Below are 24984 nucleotides of genomic sequence, written 5' to 3'. Positions count from 1 at the left end.
ATTTATTAGTTAGATTTGTGACGTATTTTGGCAAAGTTCACTTTCTTATGTTAACAATTCATAATAGAAATTATTACCATTATTTGTGTTTCTCAAGAGAATCGTGATTATCATCTTCAAACATTTAGAAAGTCTGGACATTATCTATTATGTTAATTGCAGTTTTATCTAATATTAATAATGATAACTATGAAATACAGTAAATAATTGTCTACTCATTTCCTCACCAATATTTAACAACAATTTGATAAATTATTAAAGTTATGCATACAGAGTGTTATAATTGTTATGGGTAGGTACATTACACTACTTATTTCATTATATAATAATAATACGTTTCATTGAAATAATTTGAAAAATGTATAATGCCTGACAAAGGTACACAAATTTTAGAATATAAATTAGGTGTGCTAAAATGCAAGTTGAACTTATAACAATTAAAAGAATTAGTTTTTGTTTTCTAAGGTGTTTTTTCCTAGAAACAAATCGTTTTATGATGTACTTGCACTTCTCTCTAACCAAACATAAAATTACCACAAAATAATTTTTACTATTCCTCTCATACACCAACGCTTCTAACGAAATTTCGACCTCGATTGAATAATTCTACACATTTATTTAAATATCTAATTAAAAAAAAATTGATGTGCATATATTACTGTACACGCGTAAGAAGTGAAACTTCTTCAGAAAAATATTTTGTTTCGAGCGAACGAATGCTGAATATTGGTTTAGTTTTATTATCCTCAGTTCATCTTCACATTTCCCTAAAACTAGAACATCCCACATTCCTAACTATTTGCGGATAGTAATCTAATCTAGGTCTACCCCTACTCCTCTTACCTCCTGTTTCTGCCTCTAATATGTCTTTGACTAGACCTATATGCCTGAGAAGCCGTCCTACCGACCTATCTCGCCTATTTCTTATTGACTACAATCCTCTGTTTTCCTATTCTTTCTAATACCTCTTCATTTCTAATCGTCTCTATCCCCGGTATCCTCATCTTTCGCATACCGTCCATGTTTCGCATCCGTACAACTGCGCGCTTCAAACATACACATTTAACAATCTTTTTCGAATTTATAAATTAACCATTCACGAGCATAGAAGCGTCTTATTTTTTTTGAAGGCGACTCGACCCTGCGCTATCCTTTGCTTTATATCCCTACTACTCCTTCCGTCTTGACTTATCTGACTTCCTAGATACCTAAAATTAGTCACTTCTTCTAATGTTTCATCTCCTATCTTTATATTCGCTCTTTCTCTTCTTTTTCCTCCTTTCTGGAATCTGATACTGCTATATCATCTGCAAATCTAAGCATACTAATCTTTTATCCCTCTATATCTGTCCCTACAGTTGTACTGCCTTAAATGATATTGAGTAGCGGTAACAATGTGCATTCTTGTCTGATTCCCTTCCTAATATTTACTTCTCTACGTTGCTGCTCTGTAACTACCTCTTGGTCTTTATACAAACTAAGTATCACTCTTCTTTTTCTCTAACTCATCCCTACAGTTTTAAGTATATTTAACATCTTGTCCCATTTAACTTTGTCAAAAGCTTTTTCTAAATCTACAAATCCTATGTACGCACTCTTTCCTTTTTCTATCGTTTTCTCTACAGTTACCCGTAAAGCTAGAATGGCCTCCCGCGTTCCTCTATTTCTTTGAAATCCATATCTTCTCCTAATAGTTCTTCCGCCTTTTTTTTTTCATCCTTCTCTGTACAATTCTAGTTAAGATTTTTGACGCATGGAATGTTAAGCTAATTGTTCTAAATGTCTCGCACCTAATCTCGCCTCTCTTTTTAGGTATGATTAATACCACGTTCCGTTTATAATCCTTCGGGACTTAAATGTGACTAACTAATAGCTATGCAATACATATACAGTGCCGAGTAGGCGCGATCTGCTGCCAATTTACTGATATGGCAATTTTCTGATTATCGGTTGTTACTAACGGGTTAGCTTCTGAAGCCTGTTAAAATGACTCCTTTGGGCTTATTCACCGGAAGTCACACGTGACGCCTGACGTGTGACCATACACTTTTCGGCTTTATACTCTAGTAAATTTCCTTTCTACCGTCGATAAAGATGTTTCACTTTAAAAAAATGGCTCTAAAGTACCATGAGTATAATATTACAAAATCCAATAAGAATATGTAGACATATGCACACAAATGTACACAATTTCGATTCTAAATAGTGCTCTTTTTCGTTCAACACCAATTTGATTTCATGTTTGTATTGCTGGGATCTTTTAACAAGTTTATAAAACATATCATGCTTTTGTTCAGCTAATTAGTTATAATATTCCAACGAGTGCCGAACAACCAATCTACTTCTAAAGTATTTTTTCTCTAGCACTATTGTCAAACAGTTTTTGTTGATAATATCGTTTTATTTTAGCTTAAAGCCCGACTTCAGCAAGAGCGTCTTCGTGTGCAGATGGAAAACAAACGATTGCAAGACGAAATCAAGCTGCATCTTCTCAGGCAAGAAAAACTAAAAGCCCATGCAACTAATCTCGCGAACGGTGGTGTCGTTAACACTCTCGTGCCTCCGAAACCGTCGATTGTGTTGGCTTCAAACGCAAGTGTTATGAATGCGATTCAAGTTGATTCGAATAAGATATCACTCTCTCCGTCACTTCAACCACCATTCCAAGCTAGTGTAATTCAAACGGTGCAAAGACAAACAATTGTAACGCCCGTGCCACAACCGGTGCGATTTTCTACTGAAGATCCAATTCAGAAAGCTGCTGCAATCACTTACGACCCTTTCTATAGTCCCATTTTGGAGAAAATTGAGAAAATCCTAACGGGACTTGGATTTGTTGAGGATCAGTGTAGGGAAAGGTTAATTTGCAGCATGTACAAGAACCCTGTGAAGTGGAGTCCCTATAGTAACTTGGTCTCAGTCGAATTAAGCAGGTAATTTTTTGCTTTTCAGTTATTATTTATAGACAATTAGCCTTATATTATGTCATTTTCTTTTTACCGAACAACTTCCGTTTGGTCGATAATTTATCGAGACTGCCTATGCTGTACACTCCTATGACGTAAGTATATAAGATGGGGAGGTTAACCTGCGGTTCGCGAGCTACATGCGGCTCTTTGTAGGATTATTTTTTACTCTCGATAAATGTACCCGGGTTTCCTTTTCATTTTTGTGGAATTATATTTTTTCCAACGGGACTTGAATCTTGACGAAACTGTTGTACAAACTAGAGTGGGTAGATCGGCTTGCGATGGGGGGGGAGGGTTTCTTAACGAGAAACCAGACTAACAAGTCCCTGAAAGAGGGGAGCAGCTCTTTCAGTACTCAGGGTGGCAGAGATTACGAGGATCGGTATGGCACTCTGAGGCACAATACTGCGATGTGAAAAGCAACGAGAAACCACCACATTATCATAGCCCAAGTAAAACAAACCTAAATGATGGCATCCTCTGGGGTAAAGCACTCCGGACGTAAACTAGTCCCCCATACATATGTCCGGGCGGGGACTACCTCGAGGGATGTCATCAATAAGAGCAATATTTCACAAGTCGGAGCGTAGAATGTTAGGACAATGAGGCAAGTAGAGAAAATGGAAAATTTAGAAGCGTTGGCCCGAATCTGTAGACTTCTAGAGTGGAGACCTTAGAATAATACATACAGGATCGGTGGGGAGGGTTCGAGGTAGACCTACATTAGATTACTGCTCGCAAATAGTTAAGGATGTGGGTTGTTCTAGTGCGAAGATTAACTCAGGATAGGAAAGAGTGGAGGTGCGTGTCTAACGAATCTCAGGACTGACGATCTTATAATGATATTTTAAAAAATTATTATCATTCCGTATATGTTTCAAAATGTCTTTTAAATTACTGACAAATATGAATAATTCAAAGTTTTCCATTTTCAATAAAATTATGACCCAAAAAGCATCTGAAGGATTAGAATTAAAAGAGATACAAGAAGATCAAACTCTACAATTAAAATACTAGTCGACAACAATTATTGAATTTTGGAAATTTGTACCACAATCAAAGTATCCTGGATTGAAAAAGGCTTCTTGTCGAATTATTTCAATATTCGGAACAACGAACTTATATGAATCATTTTATTCCACTTTAAAATTCATGAAATCCAAACACCGATCAGTACTAACTAATCAGCAAGCAAAGAATTACTGAGAAGTGCTGTCACCAATTATTCACCAAATTTTAAAGAATTATCAAGAGAAGTAAAATAAATGTGTTTAATTTTTAATATTCAAATTCAATACACATATTTTATAGGTATTCTTATTTATTCAATAAATATAATTTCTGTAAAAAAAATTTTTTATTATCTTTAAATACGTATTTTATTGCGGCTTGCGAAAATTTTCAAATTTTGAAAAATGACTCGGGCTATCGAGGAGCTTGACCGCCTGGTAGATAAGGTGCGTCATTGATTCAGTTTGTCATGTAAATATCTTTGTAAAGTCTCATCACATATTTAAAATACTACTGTTAAAAGCTGGTATCACTATGTAGCGGCATACTGTCTGTGGTTTAAAATTAAAGAGTTTATTAATCTACTCAAAAATGATGAATTACATATTTTTTTGTTTTTGCGGACAAACATATAAAAATGATAAAGATCACCCCAGAAGTTAATACCTCGTAGGGGTAATTTACAGACTTAACAGAAATATGTTGTTAAAACTATTAACTAATTGAACTAAAGCTTTATAGTAGAGATGGGTCGAGCATCCTGTTTGGATCCGGTCGGGTACCGAATAATGTCGTTTGTATATTCTACCAGAGAAAAAAGCACATCAGCAATCATAAGTATAACAAAAAGCTTACCTAATGAAAGTAAGTAATTAAGATTGTATTGAGATAGGTTCGTTCACCCTACTTTGTGTTATTTATTGATTGCTATACTAAATTATTTGTTATTTGGATACAGTACATGTTTACTTATTCTCGTGAACAAGAATACATTAGTGTGGCCGAATTTTTACAAGTTTTATCGCTTATTGGTATATCAAGTTATAATTAACGATAACGTACTAGTGTGATTTTTTCACCTTGTCGATTTTTAGTGTTTATAAACATTATAGGCTCGTTTTAACGGATTCAATTCAACCCTTCCGGTTATCGAACCCGTAAAGCCAAATGTTCCGGGTTCGATTACCGGTGAGGGCGTGAGAGCAACAACAATTTTTCCACATTAATTTGAGGTAATTTATAGTGGATAAAAATTAAATAAATTTTCACATTCACATTATTTTTATGTTTGGTACTGAGAAGTTTTCACCGATCCGGAACTGAAGTCTAAGATTCTCACCTACATTTTTTTTCTTGATATTATTATTATTGATACTCATACATGTAAAGTAACTTTTAGCGAAAAATTGACAGTTCGTTGAAATCTAGCACAAACTCTTTCTAATTACAATAATATACATATATGTAAGCGCAAGAGGCATGTGCAAGTATTAAAGAATTTTCTACGCGTTATTTCATTCTTTCCGGAAACACTAATTTTTTTGATAGTTTCATAGAATTTTACTCTACACGAAAACGAAAACAGAGAGATGAGGTATGCGGACGCTATTTCTCTTTTTTCTTTTAGTAAATCATCATAATATAGCATGTACATATACCTACACCTATTGAAGAGAAGTGAAGCAAGTGACCGCCTTTATGACTCCAAGAATGAGGAGAAAGTGCATGCAATATTTCCGGGTCCTCAGTAGCCAGTTTTATCGTAAAACTTACTACCATTATGCACACACGTGCTTAAACTTAATTTCGACAACATCCTCATATGATTAAGGTCTTGAAACGCGCTATTTTATTCAATAATTTGCTAGCTACATACATTCCCGGTGCGCTTGATTAAAGCCAGTAATTTTGAGAAGATATTAATTAGACCTGTCGTCCATTTAAATGACTAATAGCAAAACAATCATCCCAGAAAAATATAGTTTTACTCAATATTATTTAAAAAATAACTGTTAATCATTTAATTAAGTTAATCACACCCACCTGTCTTCGGATTCACATTTTTAAGTGACCCAAATTATGGGTTGAATTGAACATTTTTTTTAGCACAATAGAAATACAATACTTATTACGAATTAATATTGATATAAAATCTATATATTAGATGAACCCGTCCAAATTTAAATGAATGGGTCAGGGTTCTTTTATGGTGTACTTATGCCTAGTATATAGCATTTTACATATGCCAATCACAGAAACCTTTCCCAACATAACTTTTTCTAAACCCTTACACATATACCAATCAGGAAACCTTCTTTTGTCAGATCCTAACCGAAACCAGTTGTGCCTAGCACTTCACATGTTACGCCAATCGAGGAAACCATTTCCACGCAACATAATCTAAACTCACAACACTTCACACAAGCTGATCAGGGAGTTCTCTCTTATAAGTAATTAACCTAAGTCTATGAGCCATAGTACCTTACATAAGACAGTCAGTGAATCCTCTCATAACGTACGATAAGATACGCAAAAGTTGAATGGCACTTCACACATGTGAGTCAGGGTTCTTTTATGGTGTAACCCTTCTTAATCCAATGATTTCTTCGGCGTGAGTTTAGCCACACTCAGTACCATATCCTTTTAATAACCTCAGGACGATCGATTCAGTTATTTTATAATGAAAGATAATTATAAGGAATCTCTTCACATTGTATGTACTTTTAGTAATAACAAAGAAGGCGCGTAGAAGGTATCGGAAACAGTTACAGAAGTTACGCGCGCAGTACCTAACTATCAATGACATCTGTCCACTGTCACGTGCAATTAAAAACATTGCTTAAAAAAATTATTATTAAATATATAAATAGAACTGTAACTTCTAATGTGTATGCATAAAAATGAAAGTACATAGGTAAACCATCTCTATTTATACATTTCTCATTTATATATCATCAGTAACCTAATTGTAGAAAGCGTGTATTTTATTAGCTGCTATTTTAGTTGCATCTGTTTAATTGAAAAATTGAAAAAGCTTTACGGTTGTCAAAAAATACGGAAAAAGACATATTTATTACTCTAAAAAGGTGAAAGGTGCTCAACAAAAGCGTATAATATGTGGTTCATCACGTCTTGCAAAGCTGGATCTTTTTACTTTGGTATAAGTATTTTTAAATAGAAAAATAGTTGTTAAGCATTTACCAGCTTTTTTCCAAATACATACGAAACATTCAGATTCTCAAATGATCGCATATACCTATCGTCGTTATGCAAACTAAAAAAAATATCTACTAGCGTTCTGTTATTCGTCCTTTTTTCCAGTATAGAGAAGTTATAGTTGATTTACTTCAAAAATGGAGATCAAAATTTTCAATATATCAAAACGTTTCAAAGATACGTCATTATTCTTGCACGAAATCTTGCTAACCAAAACAATTGTCCACTTAGGTATGAGGCCAATAATGCTTATTAATATCAGTATGATCAGAAATAAGTTTTATCAAATTTGATCAAGTAAATCTTGTTAAATAATGAGATTAAATAAAAATCCAAAACACGTATCGACACCAAAGGTGTTATCATTAGTCTTCAACTTTGTTTTAGCTTTCTTAAATATTCTAAGTGAAATTTTGGAATTTAGCGTTTATTTTTATTTGATTTTCTTTAATAAGTTTTAAAAAGTGAATTTCGGAATGCATCTAATTTAATTTGTTTTACAATAATGCAGTGTTATTATTATGAAATTCAATGTTTATAGACTAAATGATCTTTAAAATTATACATATTTTATTTACGATACGAACAGATTCAATTTTTACCTTTTTTGTCTTTTATTTTTTGTATATGTTATGTTTCAAAATTTTTTCTAGATATTAATATACCTAATTGTTCATTCATTTTTATCTATCTTTTACTGTCTTTAGCTAACAAGTTCATCAAAAGGTTGTACGTTTGAAGATCTGCCTCGAAAAAAAAAACATTTAGCATGGGTGTTTGGCATAAACTTTTTCATTTGTTAATAAAATGGGCAAAATGTCCTTTCAAGTATTTATTAAACCTCACGGAATTGCACCTCACATTTGCTTAAATTCGTTTTTAATCACTAATGTATATAAAATAAACATTTCTTTATTAAATATTAAAAGTTTGGTGAAGCTATAACTAAATCGCTTAAGAAATAATTGAGTTGGCTCCTTTTGCAGTTTTGCTCTATTTAATTCTTATGAGTAGTGCCAAATCCTTAAGGAAATTCCTATGTGTAACAAGTGAAATTTGACGTAGTTTGTAACCGATTAAGAAAAATTAGAAATACTGGTCATATTTATTTAATTACATCTAGCTGGTTTTTAGTTACTGAAGTGTGCTATAATACATCAACCTTTAGGATACAATTAGGGGCCGTTTTAAATATTAACGTAACGCATTTTTTGAATCACTAAAATATCAATACGTAACGAGTTGTTTAAACACACACTTCCCTCCTGTAACGCACCACAACGTTTTATGAGACCACCCCCTCCCTCCAATTTTGATTATTATTTTCATTAAAATTACACTGGCAACTGTAAGGACCTTAAAACATCTAAAAATAAGTAAATCCGTTTATGAACTTTTTAGTATTATGTAATACGCTTTACTCCAAATGCAAGACGTAATTATTTTCGAAGAAAACAGTTAGCACATTTATTTTCCCTAATGTCAACAGTAACTATTAATTTTTTATATAGAGCACTACTTAGTTTTTTAAATTAGTAAAATGTATAATGTTTCAAAAAGTAGAGTAGGTACATTTACGTAAGAGGTTCCACTACTTACTTAAAGATTTTATCTACTGTTACGTTGTTATGTGTTTGTAATTACGACAACCAATATAAATGACAAAAATTAACGTCCCAAATCAAATGATTTAACTTTATCGTTGAATTGATGTCATCAACCTGAAATATATTTCCGTGAAAAGTGTGCGCGGTCAGTAACGTTTTTCTCTTAATGTGTACTAATGAGCATTTTTCTTATTAATTTGGTGACATGGTACGCTGAACATTATTAATATACCCTGCCATAAAATGTGTTCCAAGTAAGTCGTTAAATTAAAAATCAGTCACCTACAATTACAGCTAAGTAGGCCTTGCCGTAAACAAATTATCAATTGAATAACGGTTGTATCTAATTGTAAATATTTCTGTGCACACACGGGTGATTTAATCACCTTGATCGACAAACGTGATGTAGACGGATATTTTTTATAGAACGTTCTTGGTCAGTAATTTATAAAAACTGCAACAGTTGGATTGTGATTTCCATTTTATTTGATCTCATCAGCACACCATAGACTGTCTCGATAGATCACCGACCACCACGCTTGTATGCTTACAAAGGTATGTCATACATATATGGAGTGCCTACCCTCGTTTTAGTTGGTGATTTATCGAGACAGTCTATAGAGTGCTGATGAGATCAAATATATATGCTACAATGTCGATTCAATTGGAAGTAGAAAGCTTTAAAATATAGTATTTTGTCTGTATAATGCTAAAAAATATACTATTTTTAGAAAATATATAAAAATAAAAACTACTTTTTAGTTTTTATTTATTATTCCAAGAATATTTGGACATTTTTNTGCTGTCTTAATAGTGCGTTTTGGAAAATACTACAAATGGCGCGGTAAACGCCATCTGTAGTATGATGCTACATTTTACGTAATCCTAAAATGTAGCATCGTGCTACAGATGGCGTTTACTACTTTATTCTTTATAGAAGTTTTTTATGTTCTCTCTATTTTAAATTCATCACAGAAAAAATCTGTGAAAGCTGATTACGTTTAAGAGAAGAAAAAGAATTATCTTTGATATACCTATTAATTAAATCAGAATCTTTAGAATATTATTTACCATACCCCCCAAAGTAGTATTATATTTAATCATTGGAAATTCTTAAATTGAATTTAATGGATGAATAAATCGCCTCTGACACCCGCAACAATAAAAAATAAAAGAATAAGACGAAGAGAATAGGTAAACAGATTTGACAAGGCTATTTTCTCCTTATGGGAATATAATTTAACTATCTTTATGAAAATAACGATTTTCTATCAAAAAGATGAACATTTAAAAACATCTAAGTACCTACCTAGTTGTAATTTATCTTATTTGGCTATTATTAAGCAATACATATGTAATTTAGAAAAAATGTAAAAACATACCGTATTATTAACACCACGCTACAACTCCACAGCTTGCTCCACGTGCTGAACTGATTGATTCATACATTTACAATAACCGCACTTTTTATATATTGTCACCTCGGCCGTTTCATGCATTTCAAATAAGTAAATATTTCAATCACATTTCCATTGTCATTATAATGTTGATAATAAATATTATATCTGCATACGTACATGCATTTGACCGACGCGGCACACAAATTAAACTTGCACGTTTACTTAATTTCGTGTAGATGTATGTGATAAACAGAAGGATAGTCCATGCTGAGCTTACGAAGAGCTTTGTGAACTCGTGTGTTGTTGATTGCATAACCAGCATAGATTTAATGCGTCAATAAGATGAAATTGTAAATCTTTGAATATGAAACGGAAGGATATTTTGTATTCCTCTTAACTTTTAATAATATATCTCGGCCTCTCCTTACGTGAATTTGTTAGATATGACAGGAAGGATTTAATGCAAAATTATACATATTATTAAAATCGCAAACGACAAATATTGTGCCAAAATAAAATAGCAAAAGATCTGTTAATAACTATTCACTTATTTTCATATATTATAAATACGTAATTCATAAAAATTGTGTGCACATCTAATTGTTAATATCTATAAAAATAATTATAGAAGAAAGAGGTAATTTTAACACTACTCGTTTAAAACACTACAGAGTTGTTTAATTTTAAATAAATTGCATTGGGTTTTCTTTCATTATTGCTAATTTAATTAATTGTTTCTAACTCGACCGTATCTCACCTAACAAGAGATGTACATGCATCGTAGGTGAGTTTCTTTATTTCCTGTTTAAATAACGGCCCGACCATTGTAAAAAGTTGCATTGTTTTAACTAGTTTTGATTAACTTTATTAATCTACTTCAACATTAATTTTAAAAAGTAACAATCCCAGCATTAAATAACTCGATGTACGTAGATCTGATAAAATTAACAATTAACTTTACTTATTCTACATTAGAACAATATTTTATCGAACAAGTCATCATCATAATTATAAGGTCGTCAGTCCTAAGACTGGTTCGACACGCACCTCCACTTATTCCTATCCTGAGCTAATCTTCACATTTTCCCGAAACTTGAACGTCCCACATCCTTAACTATTTGAGAACAGTAATCTAATCTAGGTCTACCTCTACCTCTCCTAACTCCCGTTTCTACCTCTAATATGTTTCTGACTAGACCTTCGTGCCTGAGAAGATGTCCTACCAACCTATCTCGCCTATTTCTTATTGACTTCCATAGAGTCCTCTGTTCTATTCTTTCTAATACCTCTCATTACCTTCTCTATCGACGGTATCCTTATCATTCACCTGTAACACCACATTTCGAACGCTTCTAACCTTTTCTTTGCCGCCGCTCCCACCGTCCAGGTTTCGTATCCGTACAGCGCCGCACTCCAAGCATACAACTTTAAACAAACTTTTTCGAGATTCTTAATGTATTGTTCCCAAGTATAGAAGTGACTTCTTTTTATTGAAGACGACTCGATCCTGCGCTATCCGCTGCTTTATATCCCTACTAAATCAGCTACTTCTTCTAATATTTCGTCTGCTATCTTCATATATTCGCTCTTTCCCTACTTTTTCTTCCCTTGTATATCAGTATTTTTTTACTTTTCCTTATTTTCTTACAATATTGTTTCGTCATTTTAAATTTTATTTAAAAAATTATCTCTAGCTCCTCCTTGTTAGATACTAATACTGCTATATCATCTGCAGATCTAAACATACTAATCTTTTGTCCTTCTATATGTATCCCTACAGTTGTACTGTCTCTAATAATGTTGATCGCGCACAAACACGCCATATAAATTATAAACAGGTCTGACAAAGTACCTAACGATTAATTACTATACCGGCTGGCTGGTGGTTAAGAATGAGTTTGTAAGTAATAATTATAAACACGAAGTCTCACAGGCAGAACAGTGAACGCAATCTAAGGATATTTGCCACGAATTTTGGTAATAGCGAATAAATTATTTGAAGCAAGAATATAAATACTACGAAACAATGAGTCACTATTTTAAAGAAAATTGAAAAAAATCAAATATTCATAATAAAAACAGTGATACAAGAATGACACAATTGTTTTCTCTCTTTCTTACCATACACATTTTACAGGGATGCCAAAGATTTACAGAAGCCAACGTATGCTAATGCTGCTGTGGTGAAGTTCCACAGGTATGTGCAAGCTGCAAGAGACGGACAAGATCAAAGGAACTGCTCCAAACTCTACTCATCTTGTCCAATAAATACTGATCGCTAGAACAAATACAAAACTTAGAAGGTAAGTTCCTATAAATTATAATAAATTATTCATAAAAAAATCAGACAATCGTTTGTTTTATCAAAAAAAAAAAAACAGATTACACAAAATGTGTAATGTTTATTAATAGCAAAGTCGATGCTTAGCTACACAATAACTTTTACCTAAGTACCTACCTTGTTATATTTGTGGATAATTTTATTTATTTATTATTAAGTTTATTGGAACGAAAAGGGTAGTAAAGAATTCGTTGTTATGTAAACAAATAATAATTCATGTTTTGGTATAACATATAAAAAATATAATTGTGTTAAAATAAAAAAAAAGGAAAAACAATGTTCACGAAACTTACAATTACATAACTTATAATATAGAAAAAAATTGTATTTCTTAAAGTTTAAATTAAGTATGCATTTTTGTTTTTGTTACAGATATGAGACCAACAACCTCACTATTACCTCGAAGCAAATAAAACCTTTCTTTATACAACATCCAATAAGTAGGATATTTCTTTGCAACTGCGTGTTTTTAACGTCATACTATCTTGGAGTTCTAGGTTTGCCGATAGTTTTTCTAATTTATTAAGAAAATCGAAAAACTGTATTAGCTAGTATTCCTACAAAACTGAAACTAATATAGTTTTTCATTCAAGCTTTTATCGAAGCAGAAAGCTAAAATGTTATATACTTTTTCCAAAACTTAAGGCGTACCTGTACTTACACGTTCTATGTACATAAATATATATATTTAAGCGACTTAAGGTTCAAGATCCAGACAATAGTTTAAAGCGGAATAACAATACCTTTTTTTTCAAAATTCGTCTGATACTAAGTATCTTGGGCCGTTCTGAAATAATAAATATTCAAACTTGGGGGGCAGGGGGTTTAATCAGGAGGTATGGTTCTATGACATGGGGGTAGGTGAGGGAGTAGCTACGTGACACAGCACAGTTTAGATTAGAACCTGAAATTAAAAATTAAAAATCTTTTCCTGAATTCAAACCTAAAACTTGTACCTACAATGCACGCATTACATAACGAAATCCAGAGGAGAGTTTGAGGTTAAGGCAGTTAATAGAATCTATTAGTAGGGGTGAGGGGGTCAAAAACTGATTAATTTTGCTTTACGTAATTCGTAGATAACCCCTTAAATATTAATTAATTAATGCAATATTGCAATAATTGTATACCATTTATATTTTTTTAGATATTAGTTATAAAGTTGAAACGAAGTTCTTTTTTGCATTAAACTAAAACGAACATGACTGAATTATCGATCTAATATACCATAGACCATAATTACCTGAAATTCTTGAATGAATCTTTGTTTGGACACTAATAAGCAGGTTCAGTAAAGAATTTTAACGTTGTTCCAATAATTAATTAGAATATTTACTAAAGGGTGCCAACAATAATTTTTGGTCCAACAGTACAAGTTAAGAAAGTAACACAGCAATGGGACAGTAATTACACATTTTTCGTTTTAGTTAACAATAATAAGATAAAGTACGATATTGCTAAACTGTTCGGTTAATGTTGATCTGTCTTGCTGAAGTGTGATCATAAGGGCAGATTTGGCACTTTAGTAAATTTTCTGTGACCAACAATGGATTTCGTTTTAAAACAGAGAGAAAAAAATTGACAACAAAACATTCGCTTTTTTTGCTGTGTTTTAGTCCATATAAACTAGTTATAAGTTGTATATATATTACCGCAAAAGCCCGATTTCTGAATGTAATCAAAACTAAACAGAGCCTCGCACCATTGAGAAACCACATCATCTTCAACCGAGATAATATACTGTAGATGAAATATAGTTAGTGATGATTATTAATTGGATAAAATTTGCGTTTTGATTAGTATACAAAATTTCAATAAAAATCCAGTCAGATTTACCGTTAATTCAGTCTAAATCCTTATCTTAAAATTGTATTTGACCATGTAAAATTTAAACTATGCTAGGCTTATATGCCGAATTCAGACGAATGCCGAAATAAATAGCAAAATAAGTAGATGCTCAATATAACAAGTATTTCGGCATCGAATCTTGCAGATCCTACTATGTTATCTGTTTAAAATCCTTTTATATGAACCAATGCCGAAATAACCATCACATTCGGCATCTAATTTCGTTCTGAGCAGGTCATGATCTGGTAATTCGCTGGAATTCTGTATCTGAGTCTAACATACAAAAATAATTCAAACACCTACTACAGGTAAACATTTTGTGTGTGGCTGTATTGTTGCAATAACAATTATGGTCGAACTACTATAGATGAAAAATGCTTGAAAATTAAACCATAATAAGCGTACAATTGTATAAATATAATAATTTTAGTTAGTCTTTCGGGCTGAAATGAATGTTTATGTACTAATTCTTTTAATAAGCCATTTTATTTATTTTAATTTATAACTTTTAATTAATAAACACTTTGATAAACATTTGCGCATGCCTCTTGAATAACTGTTGTTANGAAATAGGGCCCCTCCAAGGCACGCTACGCCACTGGTTAGTTTAATTAAATTTATAACAAAATAAAGAGCACGTCTCGTTTCACTGCTTCACAGAATATTAAAAATTATTTATTATAAACTCTCCATTGTTTGTAAAAATGATTAAACTTTGTGGTTTGAAGACTTGTTGTTAAATTTTTATGGGTATTTCCAGATAATTACAGATTGAAATTCACTTTTTTATCAATTAAATAAATAATTTATTGCCACTATAAATAAATAATAACGACATTTTTACAATTAACAGTACTTTGGTATTGGTCGAAATTTAAGGTCTATTTGTCGTGGTGGTAACCGCCCCAGGATAATATGCAGAGTATGCCAAATTTTGTGCACTGTTCTCCACAGGTGAGGGGTTGTTGTTCCATACTCTAGCATAAGGTCCTCCTGTATTATTTATTAAAAAATAAATCTTCATTTTACTTCAACTTTCATTTTAACTTTAGAACAATCTGTTGTTACAAAATCATATTATGTAGGCATATTCAATATTGACTAACATTTCACACAATTGCTTAAAAGTCAATTTAAACTATCAAAAAATATTCAACTTACGTTTTCAATACTTAGACCAAAAAAATACAAATAACTGTATGAAATATGCATATATAAGTAAATATGAGTTTATTATATAGTGCGTATAACTTTTAGAAAAATACAGTTGTTAATTTATAACTACTGTTTTATTGAAAAATAAAAATTGAAAATTGGATAGATATATTGTCTCAGTGTATTTTATACCGTTTATATTTTTACGTTTACGGTTATGAATTAATCAGTCGATCACTCGATAAAACTCTTTTCTTTTATCGTAAGTATCATAAAAATTTACGACGATAATTAAAAAAAGCACCTCCCATTTTACACCTGAAGAAATGTGCAGCATAAAAATTAGAAGTATCTTTAAATTAGAAAAAGCTGTCTATTCTGGCGCATAAAAAGCCAATTTTCCGCTAGAATAGCAGACAAGTCAAGAGAGATTAAATTAAACAACGTTCCCAAAGTGCCTATTAAACCTTTGATATACGATTTTCTTCCAGAAAGCTGTCTGTCATGGTAACAGGAAAATATAAGCGCAAGGAGAACGGGCACTACGTATGCGTTTACCTTTAACTCCGTCTATGGAACGGTGTTACGCTTATAACACGCACACTGTTGTACGAATAACGTACTCGTTTGCACTAAACGCGCGCTTTGCTTCGCTACTACTGTACAATCTGTACGATGCTTATGAATTCCTAATACCCGAACGCCCTTAATTCAACCTTATGTTACAATCCACACGTGCGTTTAACATAAAACAAACATTAATCAAAATTGATAAACCCTAAGCCCCTTTATGCTTCATAATATATATATAATAGTTGGCTTGATAAAAAATTAATAAATAGTACCTACGTCTAGTAATCGATTTAGCTAGATATCTCTGACGGTCTAGCTCCAATGTTGGTTGTATGTATTGTAGGTTAAAAATGTTACAAAATGAAAGAAAGTAAAACATCAAAAAAGTTAGGTTAATTTCAGAGGTGTGTGCATGTGTGTAAGCGAAAATTAGTAAAATGTTATCCACAATGTCACTTAATCTCGTGCTTCCGGGGAAAAACAAACATATAAAAAAACTGTCAGACGTGCCTATATAGAGTTTTCACGTCAGAAATGACAAAAGTCAAGAAAGCAATCTCTTTTTCCCCGGGTTAAGCGTGTGCTCAAAAGTTGGCAACATGCTACATCGGTTATTGAGGGATTCCCCCGTTTAAGTTTAATGCTATTACACGGAGGGAAACCGATGTACAATGACAAACCATGGAAGTAATATTTACGCGTTTTATTTCATTCCGGTTCAAACGTTATTACATTGTAAATTGTAATACAATACAATCTTGTTCTTCTGACTATTTATTGGCTAATTAGTTTGATTTGTGAAAATAATGAGCGAAAGGAAAAGAATTATCCCACCGAAGTTATGAAAAAAAAAAGTAAACAGATGAGGGGGGAGGTTATAAAAAAAATGCTCAAAACTTCTTCAAACGAAATGATAAAAAACGCTTCCGGAAAACTGTCGGCTAAATACAGTAAAGGCATCTCAGTTAATCTTTGTGAACAATTAATTGCTCTCAAAAACATGCTTAAAAATCTGAAATTCAAAAAATCATTCCATTAAGGAATTCATGGAATTATTGCTGATAAAATTTAATAGCTTTGCATCCAGTTTTCCAGAGGTAATAACAGCATGCTTTCCATTCTTGACGCTTCCAGTTACAACCGCAACAGCTGAAAGAAGTTTTTCAAAATTAAAACTGATCAAAAATTACCTAAGGACTTCGATGGGGCGGGAACGGCTATCAGACTTGTCACAGTTATCTATAGAGGCAGAAATTTTAGAAAAACTGAAATCGTCTTCAGCTGTAGATGATTTAATAAATCAATTTATCGAAAAAAAGGCAAGAAAAGTGTATATTTAATTTGAATTGTTATTTTAATTTAATGGAAGCATTTTTGTTGCTTTTGTGAGAAATCTTTACCCTTCAACTAATTTGATATAGGGCCCCTCCAAGGCACGCTACGCCACTGGTTAGTTTAATTAAATTTATAACAAAATAAAGAGCACGTCTCGTTTCACTGCTTCACAGAATATTAAAAATTATTTATTATAAACTCTCCATTGTTTGTAAAAATGATTAAACTTTGTGGTTTGAAGACTTGTTGTTAAATTTTTATGGGTATTTCCAGATAATTACAGATTGAAATTCACTTTTTTATCAATTAAATAAATAATTTATTGCCACTATAAATAAATAATAACGACATTTTTACAATTAACAGTACTTTGGTATTGGTCGAAATTTAAGGTCTATTTGTCGTGGTGGTAACCGCCCCAGGATAATATGCAGAGTATGCCAAATTTTGTGCACTGTTCTCCACAGGTGAGGGGTTGTTGTTCCATACTCTAGCATAAGGTCCTCCACTATTTGGCTCCCAACTGGGCTCGTAGGAGTTTGGTGGAGAGGTTGATGGAGGCCCGTACATGGGTGCTGGTGGTTCAGCAGGAGCAGCATTCATCGCCATGGGCATGGTCACACCTATAAAACAATCACAGGGTACAGAAAACATTAATTCAAAAATTAATGCAAATTTTAGATGTAATTCAATGATAGTGCATTTAATTAAGTATGATTCTTTACCTGCTTTGGTAACTAATTGATAAACAACGAAACCAATGACAATTAGAATTGCCAATTTGCTGAGAATTAGAGCTTTGATGGCTTTAATTCCAATTAGGGCCAAGAAGATGGGCATTAAAGCTTTCAATTTCAATTTTAGTAGTAAAAGGACTGGGAGGAGGAGTTTCTTCTTCAAAGCTCCTCTAGCTGAATCAACAAATAAAATTATTATTTTAGTCCCTTTTAGCTACACGAATTGTAAAAGAGAAATATCCTACCTTCTGTTTCACTGTCAACAACATCTAATCCAGTACGAGGATTGTAAACTACCTCACTATCTCCAAAGAATATTTCTGGGAGTTTCACCCGAAATTCGTGAGTCTTCAAAACACGTGCAGCTCTTTTGAAAATAGCAGCATCGATGTTCTAAAAAAAAAGAAATTTTTTTAGGTAATTCCACGTAAGGGATAAAAAGAATGCTTCGACTATTTTTTAATTACCAAATGTTTAAGTTCTGTATTCTGGTAAGGGTAATATAATAAACTGTCTTGAATTTCTTAAAAATGCATTCTTTTTATTACAATTTTAAGATTAAGATTTAATATTCCACTGGGAAATATTTCAAAAATGCTCTTTAAATTTTTTTATGACCTGACAGAAATGTAAGTACCTTGAATCCTCTGGCAGTTTCGGCAGGAGTTTTTAATCCCAGCACATTATCAAGGTACGTAAGTACCTTTGTTTTAACACAGTCCATTTCCGTACAGTCCATTAAAACAGATGAGACGAGCTGATCACCGTTCCTCAATTCATCTTCTTGGGCGCCTCCAAGGGCAATCGCCACCACGGAAAGAACTGCTGCCAACCGCCACAACATGATCGAAAAGAACACTGACAATGACAAACACCGATACGTGGGTGCGGTTATATATTCAACTGATACCGGGTTAGGAGTCCAATTGTGCTTTGCTTTTTAATAAGCAATACGCAGACAGGCGTTTGCTTATGGCGATGTTCCGCAAGGAATTCCGGTAACATCGACGTATACGTAAGTATGTGCGTGTGAGGACGATTTCGAAATCCTCTGGCTGTCGTTATCCTTTGCGGTAAAGGTCGGACGGCAGGGTAGAGAGGATACAATCGGAAGAAGTAGGTGAGACGACAGGATGCCGCAGGCGAAAATACGGCCAAGACGAAGAGGAATTTGGATGGGTTTTGAAACAAATATGGAGATGGAATTGCTTGAAAGAGAAAAGTAAAAGTTAGTCAAATTGTAGGTTATACCTGCACGAAAATAGTAGTAAAATAATTACAGTAGTTGTATAATTGTTTACTTTGATGACAAAAAGGCACTTAAAGGTTCAAAAATTCTTTCATTGAGTAATTACCCTGTGACTTCATTAGATGACAATTTAGAACAATATACGCATGTATTGTATATCACAGTGTAAAAATCATTAAACTTCCAGATATTGTCATCAAATTATAGATCAGACAACTATTGTAGAAAAGAAGAACACTGGAAGTAGTTGTTTTATGTAATAATTTAATATTTTATCAAAGGTATCTTAATGTCTCATTAATTTAATTATACGATAGCAACAATATACTATCGGTATATTTTTGATTAATTTTTATTTAATACATTTTTCAATCGTGATTTTAAGTTTAGTATAAAAGTGTTTATTAAAACATTTAAAAAATAAACATCACATTACATAATATTTATTATCTATGAAAAAGGAAACAAAAAGTCACTGTTCTCGTTAATTAAAAACTGCGAGGCTCTTAAGTAGCATTTTCGGCTTACGAGATAGAGGAATAAGAACATTTTGCTTTTCTAGCAAAAATTATTACAAAAGCTGAATAAAATTGTCTATGTAACACAATTATTATTTGTAAGGATTATATTTGTGCACCTCAACAGTATAATCTGTTTCGTGTTCAAAACGTGAAAATAGAAAAGGGATCTACTGAAAACATTAATAAATGAACAATACAAGGAAAGTGTGTTGACGGTGTATATCGTGTTTATTTAAATTAAGGAAATTGGTAATTTTGTAAATGAAAAAGCAAAAGAACAAAATAAATTATTATTTGTTCTAGAGATATTGCACCTAGAATTTATTGACGAGTTTAACTGAAAAAGACGTTGTTAACCTCCGTATTTAAAATTCTTCTTCTATTCCTNGCTTATGTTATAATTTTTTTTAGTTTATGTTTAGAGTATAATAGCTACTCATATGAAGCAGAATTTCAAATAAAAAATTAATATAAACCTATAAGTACCTACTACTTTTCGGACATTTATTTTTATCTATGCTTTTTGTTAACTAGATACAATTTGTTTCCAAAAAGACAGATACAAAAATAAGAAATTCCAATTAATCACAAAAATTTAAGGAGATTTGTGATTTGAGTTTACAATCTGATTCTCATTTCTTACAAAACACAGATAAAAGAGGGAGTTAAGGAATCATATTTGGTCATTTTTTGTCTGTTCAAGTATTATCCTGTGTTATACTTATGGAAGGGGAATAGGGATCAAGATCAGTGGCAAAGTGTAGATTGATGGGTGCAGTCTTCCTCGAACCGAGTTTCAATGTTATAAAAACACGAAAATTACTCTAAATTCTAACTAAAAGGGCATAATAGGAATCCAATTAGAACTGTTAAAATTTAAATATGAAACTAATATTTGAGTTATTAAAATTAATATTCTATCCATGTAACAATGCGCATTTCATTTCTAATTTTACGGTGTATAACTGTACTAAAGGCTAACAAGTAAAGAATACTTTAGTAGGTGCCCAATAGTGGAAAATCGACTAAACGTAATATTAACCGACAGTTTACCTGCCACATTTTCGTTAAAACAAAATAATAGATACATGAAAATGGAACATGTGCAATATGTTTTCTATTTTAGTATCATTCAACAATATAATGATAAAAATGTTAACTTTAAAAGCGATAACAATTTTCAGAACATTGCCTAAATAATGTAAATATATTTTGTGATTTCATTTCAACTTTGTGAAATTAATAAAAGCTGCTTCTGCCTTATTTTACGTATACATATCAATAAGAAATATTGAATACGATGCCATGTTTTGAGTTTACTTTTTGGCAAAACAATAACGTGTCTGGGGTAGTGTCTACCATTAGGTATTAAAAATTATGTTACAATTACTTTATTTAAAAAGAATCATTTGCCATTTTAATGGACTGCTTTAGTAATCAAAATAAGAACTTCATATAAAGATAAATTTTAAAAAACAATTAGCTATATTGGAGGTCAATATTTAAAGGCTTAGGGAAAAGTATTATTAGATTTCAATGAAATCAATTATTACATTAAACTTTCGAAGTTATTTTTTTATTATTATATGTATATTACGTTATCCATTTCGAGTAAACAACTCAAAACTTTATCTCGAAGAAACAGAAAAAGTCTCCGCTTGGAATAAGTTTAGCTTTAACTTCTGTATTTCATAAAAACTACTGTGTTGTATCATCATGTCGTTGATGAATAATACAATAACATGTTAAATTCATAATTTATTATAAATAATTAACAAATTCAATAAATTAAAATCGAACAAGGTCGGACAACACTAAAACGTATTTTTTATTAAAGATATGAGGCATATGCGAGCTTTTGAGCTTCCTCTTCGTTAACAGGAGTCTTCTCTTCAAATGACCGAGCAGCCAAATGGGCACTTTCCCATGGACCGTGAGCAGAAATCTGAGGTGGCGCGCTATCAGCTGCGATTTTTTTGCAAAGTTGGAATACTGCAAGTGCTACGGAAATGACAAAGGAGAAGAAGGATAGTTGAAGAGCGTTCCACGCTTTGAGACCAAGGGCACCGAGAGCCAAGGGAATGAGAGTCATAGCCTTCAATAGAATGAAGACAAGGATGGGTACGATGATCTTCTTGAGCTTGGACTTTTTCACTGAAATAATAATTTAATTTAGAAACTCATCCATACAAATTTTCGAAGAAGTTTACCCTTCTTCCTGGCTTCCCCGACTTCGCTTTCACCAGAAAAATTAACTTTGAAGTTAAGTACTTCGTTGTCTAAATTTCTTCCTTCCACGGTAATTGCAGATCCAGGAAGTTTGAAAGTAACGTCATGAGATTGGATGTAACTTTCAACAAGATCTTCCACCGATGATTCGCTCCTAGCACTGACCTCGTTGGCACGGAAACTGTTGCGATTGATTTCTACACTGTCTGACAGCTAAAACACAACAAGCAAAATTTAGATAACAACACTTTAACACTTCTTGATCACCGTATGTTCACTCACTTGAAGGGAATCCTTCTTGAACATGTTGTCGACAAACGACAGGAATTTGTATTTGAGACAGGCGATGGCATCGTCGTCGCTAGCACACATTGCCCTCATCTCTTCGATGTTGTCCAAAGACCAACCTTTCCAGAAGGCTGGTTTGGGTGCCGGACTTCCATAAGCTACCGATGCAATTAACGCAACTGCCAAACAACTTTTGAAAAATGCCATCGTATGCTGTTCAGCTGAAGGACTTGAAGCGACTGATGCTTTTTGGAACACGCCCTGGCCTTTTATCGTTCCGCTATCGGAAGTAGTTGCCGCATTGGTTTAGTAGGTGGACGCATTTCTTTTATCTAATTTGGAATTGGTACCGTCAAGTCAAGCAAAGCAGAGAACCAGGAGTTCTGTTGTGTGACGCGAAGGATTTCAAAAGTACTACGTCTGCATACTAATTTTCATGTGTATATGTAAAGGTTTATACCGCTTCCGAAGATCAGTTTTCGTTTGGCTTTGTGACAGATTTTCGAACGCCAAAACAAGGACGAAATGTATTATTCAAAACGGATCAGCTGCTCTAACTATTTAGCACAAACTTGCTTTCTTTCGGTTCATTTTCGCTTTGGAATATTATAAACTTACACTTGTTCTTTTTAAGTATGATTAATGAAGCCTTTGGGTACGTGTGAAAAAATTTAATCAACTAAAATATAGAGGGTAATAGGTTGATAGAAAAAAAGGAATTTGATTACTTTATGTTATTTATATTTTATAAGGAGCACAAGTGAGACAGATTTTGTATTGAATATAACAAATAATTATATCATACATTAATATGCAAGGATTACTCTTTTCTCTGGTGAATAATTGAATCGTTTATTTTGTCAGCATTACGATTATTCTTATTTAAATTCAAAAAGACCCAAGTGGATGGTTTCAGCAATTTATTTTATCAATTCCAAAACACTTTGGATCTGATAGTAGTGGTAAGTTCTTGATTTCGTCAATCATTTAACTTTTTTACCCAATGTGCTACAAAATAGGGAAGGTTTGACAGTCTATGTACCCCTAAGTACTGCTTCTTCATACATGGATTCCATTTATCAAATTTGGAGAAATGAGGTCTCGTTGGATTTGTACGTATACCCAGCGTAACATAGGCTGTATAACATTCCGTTAAATATAATATGTCGGTTACAAAACACGAATGGAGGTTAATATTAAATTTAAGGTTTAAATGCGGACATATCAGAAATATATATTATGTAAATGTAACGTTTTCCTGTTTCCTTCCACTAACGTTGGGGCTGGAAAAAAGTAGGTAAAACAATCAAACCCAACTCATAGCTAACCGAATCAATCAGAAATAAGACTTTTTAGCAGGTGCATAAAATCCCCAGGGAAAGGGGGGAAGGAGGAAGTGTTGTCGATGCTGTGTATATATCTTTAAAAATATTAAACCTTATTTTTTGATTGATTCTTTAATCTATGGGTTGGGTTTGGTTGCTTTAATTAATTTTTTCCAATCCTCAAAACTAGGGAAAGAAATGAATTCCGCTCCAACGTATTTATATATACATATACATATATTTTTATACATATTTAAATCTAATCGAGACATTTAACCTTTTTTTTATTATTACGACACGTATTCAGAATAAATTTCAGATAGCTCCAAATGTTTTAAGTAAACCTAATGTATAAAAACTGAAACCATTCTACGTCTTTAACTGCCCCTACAAAAGTTGTAAATAGTCCTGTATCCTATCATAGTAGTAGTAGTATCTACTAGACCTTTATTCTGAAAATTTTCCTAGATAATAAAATATTGAGATTAGTGAAAACGTCATTCAATCAATCAGACATTTTATCTTACTTCATAAAATTATATTATTAATGTAGTGTGACTACGTTACTAAGTTGGGCTTACAACTTTTGAATGGGTTAGTAAAGTCGTAGCGCAGTTACAGCTTTTTTATTTCTTTCAGATGATCATATATATTGGAATACGTTATAAGAATACATTTATGTAGTTCAAATCTTGTAATTTTTTCTTACAATTTCACTACTGCACTACAACATCGATCAAAAACCATGTTCCTGTTATTGATTCATTAATTTAAAAGAAGAAGGTCGTTAATCATGCTCGCTGCCAAAAATAAAACAACTACTATTGTTAATTAAATCATTAATGACTCTTGTTACTTTACTTTCAATGTATAACATTCATCATTTTAATATAGTGGGTAAGTACCTATTTTGTTCAAAATAAATCGTATGTATTGTTCTAATCCTTACTTGACTCAAAAGAACAATGTTTTCCAAATGAAATATAAAAATGAGAAAAAGAATTCCTTCAAAAAAAAAAGAACTTAATATAATTCACTGTTGAGAACTTATGGATATTGTTTACGTAATATTTATGTTATATTTCGTTTTATTGTGTTTCAAGATTGTTGGCTGTTTTCGATAAGCTTTTAAGATTTACTACGTAAATAAAGTTTTTGTAACAATGATTTATTTAAATAA

At 32.3% G+C, this 24984-nt stretch overlaps 3 protein-coding genes across 3 annotated transcripts in view; 1 reads left to right on the top strand and 2 right to left on the bottom strand.

The window, feature by feature from the left end:
* The window catches only part of LOC108734517, a 34520-nt gene extending 21170 nt beyond the window's left edge, over positions 1–13350 (top strand). The window contains exons 4-6 of the mRNA XM_018466104.1: positions 2410–2933; positions 12341–12506; positions 12917–13350. Coding sequence (XP_018321606.1) covers positions 2410–2933; positions 12341–12485 — 669 coding nt within the window. The 3' untranslated portion in view covers positions 12486–12506; positions 12917–13350. The remainder of the gene's footprint in view (positions 1–2409; positions 2934–12340; positions 12507–12916) is intronic.
* Positions 13351–17842: 4492 nt separating this feature from the next.
* Positions 17843–19328, bottom strand: LOC108734511. Its single transcript, XM_018466099.1, has 4 exons — positions 18830–19328; positions 18438–18585; positions 18181–18366; positions 17843–18078 (listed from the first exon to the last, which is right to left on the bottom strand). The coding sequence occupies exons 1-4, from the start codon at positions 19034–19036 to the stop codon at positions 17843–17845; spliced, it is 777 nt and encodes a 258-aa protein (XP_018321601.1). The 5' UTR covers positions 19037–19328.
* A 2465-nt stretch (positions 19329–21793) lies between these two features.
* Positions 21794–22717, bottom strand: LOC108734495. The gene is made up of 3 exons (XM_018466083.1): positions 22474–22717; positions 22173–22404; positions 21794–22116 (listed from the first exon to the last, which is right to left on the bottom strand). The coding sequence occupies exons 1-3, from the start codon at positions 22684–22686 to the stop codon at positions 21794–21796; spliced, it is 768 nt and encodes a 255-aa protein (XP_018321585.1). The 5' UTR covers positions 22687–22717.
* Positions 22718–24984: the final 2267 nt, after the last annotated feature.

This window comes from Agrilus planipennis, unplaced genomic scaffold, assembly GCF_000699045.2.
Source record: "Agrilus planipennis isolate EAB-ADULT unplaced genomic scaffold, Apla_2.0 scaffold62, whole genome shotgun sequence".
In the NCBI taxonomy this organism is placed as follows: Eukaryota; Metazoa; Arthropoda; class Insecta; order Coleoptera; family Buprestidae; genus Agrilus; species Agrilus planipennis.
This window is presented reverse-complemented; position numbering and strand designations above follow the sequence as displayed.